The sequence below is a fragment of the Lates calcarifer genome, linkage group LG23 (assembly GCF_001640805.2).
Source record: "Lates calcarifer isolate ASB-BC8 linkage group LG23, TLL_Latcal_v3, whole genome shotgun sequence".
Taxonomy (NCBI): Eukaryota; Metazoa; Chordata; class Actinopteri; family Centropomidae; genus Lates; species Lates calcarifer.
Window position 1 is genome coordinate 3,662,966 of NC_066855.1, and position 15,763 is coordinate 3,678,728.

General features: G+C 41.2%; 1 protein-coding gene across 2 annotated transcripts in view; it reads left to right on the plus strand.

Moving 5' to 3' along the window:
- Nucleotides 1–15,763, plus strand: part of snx29 (sorting nexin 29) — a 119,041-nt gene that overhangs the window by 53,922 nt on the left and 49,356 nt on the right. For both annotated transcript variants that reach the window (XM_018685492.2, XM_018685494.2), the window contains exon 15: nucleotides 5,405–5,511. In XM_018685492.2, coding sequence (XP_018541008.1) covers nucleotides 5,405–5,511 — 107 coding nt within the window. The remainder of the gene's footprint in view (nucleotides 1–5,404; nucleotides 5,512–15,763) is intronic.

Sequence of the window (15,763 nt, forward strand, 5' to 3'; positions counted from 1 at the left end):
TTGCTTTTGATTAGCACTCGTTAATTAACTCCGCCAGCCGCCTGCCTGCTCCCCAGCCAGCCCATCGACAACGTATGGTCTGACTGTGTTATTAACTCAGCTTTGTGTGTGTGGGGGTGTGCACGTGAGAGGGATGCATGCTATCATTAGTGCGGCAAGGTACAAAGACATTTTTTGATTGTGTAGTTTTATAATGGAAAAACAGATGAACTTTAAACCTCAATTTACTTTGACATCTGTCAGCGTGTGCGCCGCTCACCTTCGTGTGCTGGTGTGTGAAAAAAAAATCTTCTTATGCATGTTTTTTCATTGGTATGCACGATGGAAAGTGGCAGGCCTTCACAACATGCATGATTAGTGGTATGGGACTGCTGTTAACACACCACAGCACAGTACGGTGCAGAGAGAAATTGAATGGTGATGAATGATTGATAAGGGGGAAAAAAGGAATTAAAGGAGAGATGAGAGAAAAACAATGAGGAGGAGGATGAATGGGTAAGGAGTGAGGAAGATTTCAAAGGTAAAGTGAGTATGAAGAGAAAGGATGAATGAAGGTTGCATAAATGAGCAGAAAGCACGGAGTTGCAGGAGCTTGGAAGAAAGACGCAACAAAGACGAGAAAAAAAAGGAAACTAAATCAGTTTTTCATAGAGAGGACTCAAAAACAAAAAAAGAAGGACATGTTTTTAAGTCAAAGAAGATGAAAGAAAGTTAGGGGCACAAAAACAGAAAGAACAAAGGATGGGAAGCAGGAGCTGGGAGGGATGGAGTGATTTCATAAGAAGATAAGATATGGAAGACGAGATTCACAAGAGCCCCAATTTCACAGTGGTGTGAGTGCCGCGGGTTTTGTGCTGTTCCGACATTACAAGGAGCGCTTCACTTGATTGCGCATTAGTCCTATTGTGGTGGGAGCCCGGCACATGTTTTATTTAGCGGGCTCGCTCGGGCTCGGCTGGAGCGGGATGGACGTTTGTTTGCTCTGCAGCCCGCTGTGTGCTCGGGGTCGCCGATGCAGAGCCACGTCTCCTTACTGCTAATGGACGGAGCAGCATTAGTCAAGTGTGTCAGCCTCTGCCCCGCTTTCTCCACAGCTGGCACCGAGAAGTTATTATCACCCATCAGAAAGCTTCTACTTTTGAGAGGATATTTCAGGCTTTTCTTGATTTCACAGAAGGGCTAGGTCAAACCTGTTGGTGAAATTTCTGTATTCTTGCCCTTCTGCTCTCGTCGAGCATGATACAGAGCAGGTTGAATATGATAATACTTTTAAGGTCAAGCCGAATTAAGCTGTCTCCTCTCGTCTCTAACCCATCCTTCCAGCTGGCAGCAACAGCAGGTCACCAGAGAGAGGAAATGTCTCAGCTCGGCCGAGTTTCACCCTGTGCCATCCCCCCGTTCTGGTGTGAATCTTTCTCTTGATCTCTTGACCTCCAGACAGTAGGCAGTTTTCTGCAGCTTGCCCTCAACACCCCAGGCCAGAGAAATGAGAGAGACTTTGCTTCCGACAGCAGTCTGCTCTGTAACGAGCTGTGATGTCCATCTGCTCTGTGATTCAGAATTAGAGTCATTTTAATCTGCGAGGAAAAACAACAACCATGTGGAAAGTACACTGAATGGAAACCTGACCAGCTGAAACAACGAGAACCTTGCTTTTCTATCTCTTTTAACGTCTTTCACTCCACCTGCCTGTCTTGTCTTCCTCTCATTGAAAGTCTTGTGTGTTGTGTGTGAACAGTAGACCATTATCTGCGTATGATCGTCATCTTGCTGCTGCTCACTCAGCTCTGTGCTCCTGGGAGTCTGAGGAAAACAAAGGACTCTCTGAAACAGCTGGACTTTGGGAATCAGCAATGACCTGAATCTATTATTAACGGAAAATCTCTTGCTGACATTTACATTTTTTTCCTGTTCTGTACAAAATATAATGTTGCCAAGTGCAAGACACATGTTCAGTTTAAATGTGGGGCAAGCTAAGCCATAGTTAGTGATAGGTGTCTGGGCGATCTGAGTGGAATTCTGATCAGGTGTGTTTTTCCTTATCCAGAAAGGATGTCCAGATTCAGAGCGCCCATTCCTGCCGGGTGTAAATAGGGTCTGAAATTGTAGGTCCTCATGTGGACAGTACTGTATCCCAGTTATATAACAAACTTCCATGCTTTCAGCCCCCAGTAAACTTGTCAAATGGCTGCTTGTTCCCAGTAAACATGGAAAACATGGCTTTGTATCTAAAGGCAGCTTCATGATGTCACCAAATGAACTGACAGTTAACAAGAGCCACTGAAGCAAAACCAGAACCCAGTTTTTGGGAAACTCTCCATCAGTGTTGAGACGCAGCCACTCGCCTGTATATGTGTGTGTGTGTGTGTATGTCATCTCTCAGTGGACTCCCCCCCACTAAACTAGCTCATTATCTTGCACACTGTGATCACTGGAGAGATGTCTCTAGAGATGCACACGCTCATGTGAAAACCCACGGGATGCACACTTCTGGGAATGGGACAGTACAACACAACACACACACACACAAACAAACACACACACTCCAATAAACAGTTTTATATGATCTGATACTCTTTCTGCAGCAGTTGCATGTGTCATACAGCGCATGGCTCATACTGTATGTGGGAGGGTTTCTACATAGCACACACATACACACACACATCTGCTGGGGAGTGTTGCTCAGTTAGTTTTGTTATTACAGACCAGCTGTCTGCCCAATTTCCTTGAGTCAGGAACATCTGTGTGTGCCCCCCCCCTTTCCTCGTTCGCCCACACACCCTCTGTGTATGTTTCATTATTAAGAGCCTATCAATGTGACAATGTGACAAAAAAAACCTCTGAGCTGAGGCAAATTGGTACCACAAGAGCAAGTGTCAGCATTCCTCTGTGTGTGTGTGTGTGTTCAAGTGTTTGTTTGCTATTTTTAAACCATTGTTCCCATTTTTGTTGTGTGTGTGTGTGTGTGTGTGTGTGTGTCTGTCGTAAATCCTTAGGTTTTTTTTTTTTTTTTTTTTTACAGTATATATACATTTATATTTTCATTGTGTGTGTGTGTGTGTGTGTGTGTGTGTGTGTGTGACTGCGGTGTATAGTAAAGTGTTATTAGTGGGCCAAAGATAAGCTTGAGCATTGCTGTGCCACTGGGGCCTTTGCAGGAGCCATGATAATGCATTTCTGTCAGCCTGTGTGTGTGTATGTGTGTGTGTGTGTGTGTGTGTGTGTGTGTGTGAGTGTGAGTTAATGTGTACATACAACTTAATGTGTGTGTGAGCCGGTTTGTGTGTGTGTGTAACTACTGTGTCAGTAATAGGCTAAAGTGACAGAACTTTGATTTCATTATTAGCACTGAAACAACAAATTGACGAGCTGATAACTCATTAAGAACAGCAACTGAAGTAAATAGTTAAATAAAACTGCCAGATATAATGATTTGCAGCTTTCCTCCAGCTCATGGCATTACAAACTGAATCCCTTTGGTCATTTTAATTGTTGTTCAAACAAAATAAGTAATCTGAACACCTTGAAACATGTTTTCATAAAACAATGAAACCCCAATTGACAGTCACGAGGCAGCAACAGGAACTCAGAGAACTGGCAACTTGTTAAGACCTGGAATGATAAAATGAATTCAAAGTTGGACAGTTGAAAATATGTTTTTTAATTAAGTGTGTTTCTGTGGTTCCTGTGGCTTCAGAAAGTATTGAGAACCCATCAGTTTTTGCACACAGCTATGTGGTAGATTTAATTCTAAACTGATACAACAAATGACAAAGTCGAGAAATGTTTTCAGACATTTTTGCAAACTTATTATTTATTATTCTCATTAGTGGAGTCCACTTGTGGCAAACTGAATAGATTGGACACTAGTTTAGATTAGCCACTGCAGTGCCTTGCTGGATGATGTCACATTGCTTTGAAGCAAACATTGATCTAGGTTCAATGAGAGAGACTTCATAGTCACCATCTGGACTCCTAAGCCACAGGGGGCACTTAAAGTGTTTGAGAATTGACGTATAATTCACATATTCACACTGAGATCCAGGACTTAAGTTCTCTCAGCGCCTTACCCTGTATGATTTCTCCTTAAAATAATTCTCACCCCCTCATGATGATTCCAATTGAGTTGATGGAAAAGTGGTTTGAGCATGATTTTTTTCCCTCTGTGATTTGATTCAGCACTGTTTCTCTTCTCCGCTACAAGTACTGCCATGTTGCCTTTTAATAAAGCATTAACCCACCTTGGTTTGATGCTGGTACCCTCAGTCCATCAGCTCTCTTATTTGTGTATCCCTTGTGATTCTCAGCAGCTTTTCCCCCTACGGTCCTGTCTGTTGGCAACCACAATGAGCCGGCCTCCTTCATCAATATCTGCTTCACTCTGTCTAGACATTCAGACACTTGCTCGGGGTTCACCCTTTATCTAATCACAGTTCAGCTGTATATTTTCTAAAACTCCTCCCCAAAGAGCCATCACCACAAGTTTATTTGAGCTCTGTGCAGCCTGTGGACACGCTTAGTTTCTATCCATGGACTTAACTTCTGCTCCCTCTCCCTGTCTCTACCTCCTCCTAGCCTCAGTGTGTTTGTCAAGGTGTTAGCTGTGTGTGTTGGCAGTGAAATAACGGTGTTAATTTGCTTTTGCTGAGGTGAAAAACCAATCCATCTTCCACCCCACCCCTCAGCAAAAAGACACAGAGCCCCTTCTTCTAAAGCTCTGCTGTTTTTTTGCAGGGGGAACCTGATTAGTTGATGTTTATGGGCTCAGAAGCAGCGCTTTAGGCTCTGACATGATGACTTTAGCTGGTTAGCAAGCTACAGTAGTGCAAAGAAACAATAAACTCTGTCTGAGCAGAAAGTCAGAGTAGAACAGGCGATGGTGAGAGAGGGAGAGTTTGTCATCTTGACAGAACAGAAAGAAGTTTCCTCAGAAAGAAAAACGTGTGAGTGCTATAGCATTTTATATCGTATGTACAAGCACGTATGCATGAACAAGAGGATTTGTATGCCTTTCTGTGGGTGTGTGTTTCTGTGCCTTCCCTGCATGATTATATGTTTTTGTGTGTGTGTATGTGTGCATGACTCATATCTTCCTCAGTGTCTGACATTAATTAAATAAAATGGGGATTCATGACTCTTTCCTGCCTGGCTGGTAATGTGTATATTATATAGATTTGCTGCTCCCTGTGTATTGTTCTCTCACTGCTAAAACAAAAGCATCAAACAACCACAGGTGTCACAACTCACTACAGAAAACAGCACAATGTGCATAATTGGCAGAGACCCACAGTTTATAATTAGTTGTGAGAAGGGTTTCTCCGCGCAGTGTGTGTATTTTTGATATGTCAAAGTACACATGTGTGTAAACATACCTGCGTCCTCTCTCTCTCTCTCTCTGCTGTAGCCCTGTCAATGTTGCGGTCAAGTGAAGAGCAAGCCCCTGTCCAGCAGAATAAGTTCATGGGTGACATAGAAGAGCTGGCTGCCAGCTATGAGCGTAAACTCATAGAGGTGAGTGCTGTCTTTCTCTCTGTTTGTTTCTTACTGTGTATTAGTTCTGATATTCATTCAATACATTATATAAAAAAAAGAATAAGAAGTTCAATATCACTCTCATGTCTGTAAGCTAAATATGAGGCTAGAACCAGGAGACGATTAGCTTATCTTAGCATAGCATAGCATAAAGACTTGGAGCAGGGGGGAACCATTAGCCTGTAGCCTAGAATCCCTGCTGGTTGCCTAGCAACCTCATGGCGACAGCTAGACTCCAGGACTGGTTTAGAAATAGCCTGACACATAACTAACCTTAAAAAAAAGACAAACTGTTGCTCCTGCTGTTTGGTTTGTGTACAAGTTAAACATTGTTTATGAGATGGGTTTCTTTGGACTCTGGACAAAGACAGGCTAGCTGTTTCCCCCTGTTTCCAGTCTTTATGCTAAGCTAAGCTAATTGCCTGCTGCCTCTTCCTTCATATACACAGTTGAGTACAGGCATGAGGGTGGTATCTTTCCTCGGCAAGAAAAAAAATGACTCTGTTCCTTTACACTACATTATAAGAAATTCAGTGTGACATCTGTGTGTAATTGCTGTAAATGAATAAACCTCAGTTAAGACTATGTCCTCATTTCAAAGTAGATTATTCATCAAAGCCTTATCTTGTTTGGATTGACATGTTTTTTTTCGTTTGCACTTCACGCCTTGTATCACCTGCCAGAGCCAGAACCTCAAGCGTTAGATTTCACAATGTAACAAACAATGTAGGGTAATTTAAATTATATGTGGTAATAATTTATTGACATACACTGGAACTTTGTGTTTAGTAATACCTGAATTTGTGCACTAGCAAGTAAAGTTAAAGAAAAAGTGATAAGATGAAGTTTTTCAGCCTGTGAGAGTTATGTAGAGAATGTAAAACTCTCACTGAGCTGCTTTATCTAAATAAAGTAGAGAATTATATTTTTCAAGTGCATTGATTTAAAATGCATCTTAACAGCTCCAGAAGCTATTCCCTGAGCAGGCTCTTCTTAAATATATTGATTACAGTGCATGGTGAAGCTCTCTAATAATTGGACATGAGGCGTAATGTTGCCAGCTGCGTGAGTGTTGATGGGAGTTGTGTCCAGTTTTCTGTTAGATTGACCAGTGAAGCAACATTCCCAGTGAGAGTGATATCTGCAGAGGAAACTAAAGGCTGCGTCTGTGTATTCTAATGGGTAGTGAGGTGTGTGGGGGCGTCTACATGAATAATTAATCCATGGTTTTATATTTCTTTAATAAAAAATAATTCCCCCTGTGTTTGGCCAAACTACGTTTTCACTTATTTATGCACATGTATGTGTGATGCATTTTTAATGGTGTTGACTTATTTATTTGTTCATTTGCTTGGCTGTCAGTCTCGATCGGGCTTTCACAAAGAGTCTGGAGGACGGTGGTGGGACACAATCACTCTACAGGCTCTCCTCTGCTCCCAGGCCAACTGGGCCCTGATGGCTTTGCTTAAACAAGCCCGTCATGCAGAACGCAGCTGTTTTCCTCGTCCCTGATGTGTAACAAGTTGTCCGGCAGAAATATTGTAAAATGTGAAAGTGGCTGCAGTGGCGAGGCTAGTGCTGGCTTTTCAGCTGGAGGAGCCAGAGCAGAGGGAACAAGAGAAACATGCGGCAAACAGGAGATTCAGGATGTTCTCATTACTGTTCACCACCAATTTGTTGTAACAGGAGCTGCTGTAATATTCAGAGGAACAGTGGAACAAAAGTGTGGCTTTTTATATAGTTAATAGTGTGTTGTTGTGTGTACAGGTCTGTGTGTGTGTGTTCACTCTCTCGGTCCTGATGCGAGGGTTGAGAAATTGTTCGATTTACATGAGCAGCTGTGAATACTCCTGATTCAGCTGCCTGGCTTCAGCAACTGAGACAAAATCTGACCGACAAAGTTATTGATTTTTGAAAATGTCACATCGGGCCTTGTTGGATACATACAGGCCTGCCAGACACAAATAAATATTGGACGGGGCCGGCCTTCATTAACCTGGGAAATACGCCTGTGTTTGTGACCTACTTCAGCTTTAATTTAATGATGCTAATGCATTGTATTGACTTTGACTTTGTTTATATTTGAGCCAGATCTCAAGTGGCTGGATGCTCTTTTCCTGCTGCATCCTCATCTGTTCGTCAGGCTGTGCACCGTGCACGAGTCCATGATAAAGTCTCACGATAAATCATTTGAATAAAATGTATTTAAGGTGACAGGACAGAATCTTTCTATTGGCCACTGTCACAACTTTAACTGGTGAATTTGTAGTGGTGGGGATGTCATGTGAAAAGCCAGAGTGCAGCTCTGCAGGTGAGTGGTTTTATGTCTTGTAGGACATTGTGCAGGCGAAGCTGCATTAGCTACGTGTGGAACAAGCTGACAAAAAACATCAACATATAATCCTCTATAAAATTGTTATTGCAATCTTATTATGAAACAATTAGTAATTTACACATCCAGCAGCTACGAAGCAGCATTAGCGTTCATTTGTAGTTGTGTTTCCATCCTCTTAATCAATTGAAATTAAATATTCACTCTCTTCGCTCGCTCTTGAGGGAAATATCTGATCTGGGTTTCTCACTAATTAATTATCCGCTAGTAGCGAACTTTGTGTGTCTGCTGTTGGGCAGGGAGCTGTGCAGTGGGTTTGCAGCTGCAAACATGGCGGGTCAGAGGAGAGTTTATCGACCAGAAAACCAAAACGATGAGCTTAAAGAGTCTAAAATGCTCAGTTAAGCTGAGGGGAACTGCAGAGTTGGATGATAGTTCCTCTGTGGGTTTGTAACTATGAAGTGACCTCTTTCACACTGTTCACAGTCACCTGATCTTTTTTCATCTCTTACTTAAGTTTCGTCCACCCGTGAACCATTATTTAACCAAACTGACTAAGAACGATGAACTGATACACAGCTGTGACTTGCGGAGGAAGTGTTTATTTTATCTACCGCCTTCTTACTCGCTTCTTCGTGCCTTTTACTCTCTCCCCTCACTCCTTTAGCTCCTCTCCTTCACTTCTCAGCTGTCACAGCGACAAAGTGATATGAGGTGTTTGTGTTCTTGTATGCATGCATGCACTCACCAGGTGTGTAAAATCCTGTCTGGATGAGTGGGATCTCTCACACAAATCTGTATGGATGCTCAATCTAAGTGGGTTTAAAATTGTCAGGGCGCTTCAACATATCCCAATGGACCCGTGACTGTCAGACACAAAAGACAATGAAACAATGAAATGAAAAGACTGACGGATTCAGAGAGAGGAAGTCAAGGGGGGAAGAAAGAAAAGCACAACTCAAGGGGAAAGATGCATAAGCATTGTAATTTTCATCGATATTGCGTGGTGCTTTTCATTGTGCGTGAGTAATAAAAACTAATTACATAATGCAGTTAACACGTCCACTGAGATTTTTCTGAGAAACAGCAAAACTGCATGACATTGATCTGTGAGGCTGGAGTGATAAGGAAAGGGTGGGCAGGTAGTGATGTAACTCGTCCTCTTATCAGCGCTCACAGGCTGTCGGGGTCGGGCTGAAGGTATTTAGTACACAACCGCCTCTCTGGACTTATCGGCCTGCAAATCATTCACTCTCACCAGCATGTGACTGTTCGTTTTTAATTAGATTTTTACTGAAGTGATGGTTGCATGGATGTGTCATTTTGTTGTTGAATTACTATTGACTGTTAGTATTACTGTGATGTTTCTTATTATATGTTACCAAATGATGTCAGGATTCTGTATGTATCGTTACTGTTGATTTCTTTCAGTTGTCGTACACACAGTGAATTTCTAAAATAAATGAATCACTTTTGAGTATGATGAAGATGGTGGAGGAGGGAGCTGTAGGAAAGAAGCTTTCTCAGTTGTGGTCTTAGATGAAACAGACAGAAGGGGTAAAGACTGCCTCTCTGCAGGCTCTTCAGATTTTCAAACTCACCTGGAATCTTTTAAGCCACTTGTGGCCGGTGTGAAAGAGACGTTCAAGGACTGCTCTCAAGTGAAGCGAGGGTGTATTTGTGTTTCAGAAAACCAGATTTGAATCTTTTTAAGAAATTATTATTGTTACTCACAAGTGGTTTGAATGCTAATTTGCCAACCACAGTGAAATAGAATAGAATAGAAAAGCTGGCAACAGGAGACGACTGTATGTCTGATTCAATGTATTATGAATATACAACTTCATATTTGATCTTTTATCACACTGGATACACAGTTCTATACTTGTGTAGCAAAGGGTAAAGATTATTTTGTAAACTACTGCTCCCAGGGTCAAGAATGAACTTGAAACTTTTGGTAGAAGTTTACTGATTAATGAAAATAAATCACTGTAAAACAAATTATTCCATTTAAATAGATGTGGCTGTGGCTCAGGAGGTAGAGCAGGTTGCCCACTAATCAGAGGATCAGCAGTTCAATCCCCAGCTCTTTCAGTCTGATGACAGTTGGAGGACTGTCAGTCAAATCAAAGCACACAGTCCTGATGGAGCAGATAGTGGAGTTTTTGATCTAAACTCTCAATAAAAAATAAAGATAAGATGTTTTTTCAGCTCTCATGTAGCTTATTGAGGCATTAAGATTCTCAGGGGATTTAAAGATGTATGAGGTGATTTGTCTGACTTTTATTAATGTCTGTTGATCACCAAATTAAACAGATTAGATTAGATTACTGTAGCACAGGCAGACTTTGAATAGAATGAGACTAATTAGAGAAGCGATTCAACAGAATTATCTGAAAGTGATAACATCACTGGGCAAACTATTACTGTTTTGTAATTTGTCCATTTGGCCCATGAACAAAATGTGTTACAATGCTTAAATGTAATACAGGCTGAACAAGCTGTTTGTTAATCATGCTGATGCAGCACGCTGTTGCCAGTCTACTCCTACTTAAAGCACCTGCAAATTTCCTTCATCATTAGAAGGTGCCTCAATTATTTCGGTATTTCAGATTTAGAAAAGAGGCTTTTGTGCTTCAGATTGAGGCCTCATTACATCATACACTAGTGTTGTAAACGAACTCGTCTGTAGCTTAAAGGCTGGATCATCCTAACCCAAATTCTTCAGCAGACGTCTGACTCACATCCAATAAACAAACAGACTCTAACTACATTAGGAGTCTCGTTACTATGCATTTACCAGCACATATTTTTTTGCTGTTGTTTTGTTTTCCCATGGTGTTATTTTTGTTTATTTATTTATTTCTGCTGCGTTGTATTGATAAGTCGAGGGAGAGTGCTTTTGAAGGATAGAGAAGAGATATGGGTCGAAACTTCCAGTGGGATCAGGGATTCTCCCTTTGATCCACAAGCTCATTAATTAACCATAAACAACATCAAGAACAAGAACAACAATTACAAGCCACCGACTCAGAGTCTCCTCTGTTCAGGGAGAAGATGCAGTAATAACCAGGAGAATATGAACCGATGTGCCTGTATAATGCCCCTTGTCTTTGCTGTGTAATGCACGTGAATGTGACCCCTGAAAAGGCGAAATCCTGCATAATGCATGCTATTCTTCTCAGAATAATGCAGGTGAATCTTCTTTGAAGTGTTTGCACATACTCTGAGCACAAAAGCCTTCCTGGGCCTTATTAAAATTTCTCTGACACAAATGATTTTTTTGTTTTGTAACTCTTCATGTAAGAATGTCTTCATCCAGATTGGGGAGGTAACACGTTTTCTCTCATGCCTTGGGATGTAAGAGCAAAATGCTATTATGATTTCATTGTTTCAGTTACAATGTATGAGTATTTTATTCCTCACTGAATGAATCATTGAAAACAGACAGCACAGTGCAATCGTCAAACCAGTATTAAAACTTAATGTCCTTGCTATGGAGCTTGAGGATGTGCATTTATGTTAAAATCATACAGCTTGTCTCTGCTACTTTCAGTATCGAGCATCTTACTACTGAAGCTCTGTGAAAGTCTGTTAAGTTGGCACAAAAGCAATTTATAGTAATGATGGTGGCAGATTTACTCTTCAGAACTTCTAGTGATTTTGAGTCAATAGGTCCCTGATTTCAGTCAGAGGTAGACAAAAGAAGCTTCTAATACCTGGCTACAGACAGTTGTTGCTATCAGAGTCCATCCAACCCATTCTGAAAATCCTGAAAAGGGGCTTCTTAGGTATTCCTTTTATGACTATATACGTGCCCTGCCTTGAACTGGCGATCTGTCTAGGATGTACCTCACCTTGCAGCTGGGATAGGTTTAATCCATTCCTTACACGTTTGCTTTTTAAGACCACCTTCTCACTTTTAATGCAGAGTATCACTCTTAGTACAGTCTTTTTGCCTCATGGACACGTGAATACTTACACTTGCCATTTAATGCCATTTAATCCCCAACCTTCACACTGGGAATGTCCTGTCAGACTATATGAAAAATTTGGCTCTTGATAGTGAAAGTGACTACTTCCTGAATGTAAACCTAATCTTAATCTGTCCAAATACTTTTGGTATGTGTAGACTGGGAGAGCATGCACTAAGAGAGGGTTTTAGTTCTCTGAATGTTCATTCGCGTTGTGATGAAAATGCACCAAAATTAAAGCTGACAGACTCTACTTTAACACTGTCATCGCTGCAGCGTTTGAAAGTAATAATACCACATAACCCGAGCTCGCCATGTGATGCGACAGTGACAAAGAGCTACGTCTGTACCATGAGCCAGATTTAGCCTTTTCTATAAACTCCCATTTCTGCCTTTTCTATTGGTCCATCTGCTGCTCTCATGTGCTCACACTTAACTCATCATTCTGTATCTCTCTTTGTATCGCTTTTCCACCTCAGTTCAGAGTGGACAGCACAGCTTGTGATGTCTATATCGGTCCTCTCTCACACTCTTTTTCTTCCTTTTTTTTTCCAGTTTCTCAGCCTTGTCTCTTCCTGTTTAGGAGCAGCTGTGCTGAAGTGAGTCAGAGACACAGATAGAGACACAAGCTGCATTTAGATTTACAAAGTAGCCCAGTATTGGACCATATTCTGGTTGAGATCTCACCCAGTTTAAGATGTTTAAATGAACCTTTGATGCCCCTCGACGGGGTCTCTTCAGCCATGAATAAAAAAAGATGAAAGAATTTTCCTTTCAAGTCATGGTGCCCTGCCCACTATGAATGGTCGCAGCTGTAATATGAACACTAAAACTGCCTGCCATTAAGTTTTATGTAACATCACAGCATGTGATAACACATCCTGGTGAACATTTAATTTTTAAAGAAATTTTAACAGTTAAATTGGAAATGAGAAAAGCTCCCAAGATTTCACTTGAGGGACCGTTACTCAAAATACTTTCAAAGAAGAATTTTCATTAGAAAGAATTAAATTTGACTTTTGGACTAAATCTGGAGGAGTATGTGAAGTGATTTAAGGACTGATAGACTGTATAAACCAGAATAGATGGTGCTCATGTCTGACTGTAATTTAGACGTTTCATGACCTGTTAGCTTTAGTAGTGTTTATATACTGATATGCAGATTGTAAACACTGACACAATAAAATCAGTATGAAGTGTGCCAGTGTCTGTAGTTGAGTCACTAAATCTGATGTGAGTCCTGATTTTCCTACAACTGAACTGCACTAAATTAAAAAAAACATACAAATGCTGGCAGAAGGTCCAAGGAAAAGAAGCTGTTTTTAGACTGTGGGTTAGTTTCCAGTGCTGTCCCTGCTTCTGTATCTTCTTCAATGAACCAAACATTCATCTCATGTTGCCGCTCAACTTTACATCCCTCCACTCTGCTAGAAAACCCCTTCAAATCAAGTCCAGGCAAGGGTCCCATGATGCATGTCTCCCAGTCTAGGATCATAGCAGCTAATAAAAACAGATTTATTTATTAAAAACACAATTACATGCTAAAATGGGAGGCAGCAATGATGCATCAGAGTTACTGGTTAAAGGTCAAAGATTCACCTAAGCTTGTATGAATATACCTGGTCTGTTCTTTATATATATATATATATATATATATTATATATATATATATATATATATACTTACATCGGGCCAAAACCGAGTAACTTGAGCGCTTAAATCACAGAAAGACTTAACTGTGCAAGTAAAGGTTGCGGATATATTTGACCCCAAGTGCTGGTTTCAGACCTCGTCTCTGTCCTTTTCTTGCCCCTTGTCCGTCTAACATGGTTTGATATTCTTTCCCTCCTCCTGACCTCATTTTGCTCCACCCCTCTCATCCTATGTGTCCAGTCGAATTAAGGTTATTGGGTTTCAGAGAGGCTATACCACTGCTTCCCTTTCACTCTTTTACTTTCTCTATCTCTCTCTTTTTTTTTTTTGGAGGGGTGGGGGGCGGGTGTTCCAGCTCAGCCAGGGCTTTCTTAGCCTCTTTATTCAGGCCAGCTCAGCTTGGTGCGGCTCAGATCAGATCATACACTGAGGGAGAGAGGAGGAAAAGGCACAAAGAGATCCTGCAAAGATGGGCGAGGAGAGCAGAGGAGGATGATAAGGCGTTTGTTGTGAAGGAGGAGATTGTGTGTGTCTTTGTGTGTGCTTTTGAACAGCGTGGCAGAGAGTGTGTATGTTAGGGAGCGTGCGGTCAGCATCACTTGGGTGGCAGTTAGCTGTGATGACTCCAGCAGCGCCGACAGTTGCATCACACTAAACCAGCCCTGCAGCAGAGACAAGTGTCTGATAGCAAACAACAATTTGCATCACTGCTCTGTTGGTCTCATTTTCACCCACAACAGGTCATAAAACCTCACCTTATATTAAATACATTCACTCTAAAAATGTGACAGATTACATAACTCTGGCAAGAGCTGAGCCTCTTTCTTACATTTCTCACATTTGTTTTTCATGCCCTACATAAAACATGAATGACTCTTAAAAGAAGGCAATGAAGCTGTTGTTGTTTTGGGTGAAATTGAGATTTTTTCCACAATATGAGATTTGTTCAAGTGGTCCTGACAGACTCTGCTGTTTTTGTAATACACTAAAGTATACATCACTTTTTATTTACTTTTTAAGCTGCGCAGTTCCCCTCTGCAGTGCTAGAAGAAATAAATGGTACCAATTTATCTTTGTTACATAGAGAATAACCAACATAGATGGTAATGTTTACTGCCAAGCACACAGTATACAGTGCATTTGTCATTATTAATCACATTGGGAGAGGATGTTGTTAAAAATGGGGTCAGATCATGGTTATTTTTTTCCTTTCACGGTTCAGTTTCAGCCCTCTTGCTCTCATTTAGTTTAATACTGTGAAGAGTACAAATTATATCCATACCATAGAAAATGAAATATACTAAGAGAAACGTGTTCAGCCCTGAAAAAACATTGACACGAGTTACACGGTGATTCTGGCTTGTTCCGCTAATTAAATCAGGATAAGTGACTTTAATTTGTTGTATTACAAAATTAGCATTAAAGGAAGTAATGATATCTTTTATAGTTTTTGCTGGGTCTCTTTTTAAAAAAATTGATTTCAGCATCTGGCTTTCACCACACAGGATCCAGTAAATGAACAAATGCCTTGTTTGCCTTCCTCATAAAACCTTTGGAAAGGTGACTTTTTTAAAAGATATCTTAGGACCTGCATTGCTTACATCGTGTTAGCTAGCTAGCTTACTGCCACCAACTGTCCATCAGTGGAATAACATTGAATTGCCTTTAAACCTTTCATACACAGACATTCCTTAAACTGGGTTTGATGAGTTAAGCTGGTTTAGAGTTAGAACACTTGAGAAGATGTAATGATAAACCCATGTCAAGGACACTGTACCTCTGTAAAGAGATGGCAGTATTTAACCGTCCTTTACTTCTGTTTCCAAGCACTGAGCTGGGAAGAACGCACAATTTGCCGGGACTGCAAAGAGACTGCTGTGATTTGTAAACAAGTTGCTAAATTTGCTCGCTCCAGCTCCTCAGGCAGAACATCACAGCACATCCTGGTCACTTCTGTCCTGAGCTTTGATCGTGGGGATGGCCTTGGGAAGCTTCCTGCCTGAGCCACACAGCCGCCATGGCTTCAAGGCTGCGGGTAGGCTGTGGCCTAAAGCAGACAACAGCAGCTGACTGTTTGAGCTGTCAGGTTTATTCTGATGTTTTTATGGTTTTTACACTGCAAGCTTTTCAACTTGAAAACTGCACTGGCTTGAAGGAAACTGTCCGAAGTTACCGTACTGTTGAGGTTGTGAGTGTCCTGTACGCTCAGGCATGTAACACACTCACATGTTAAACAATGCACTGCTCTTCTCTCCTTTAGAATCGATATCAT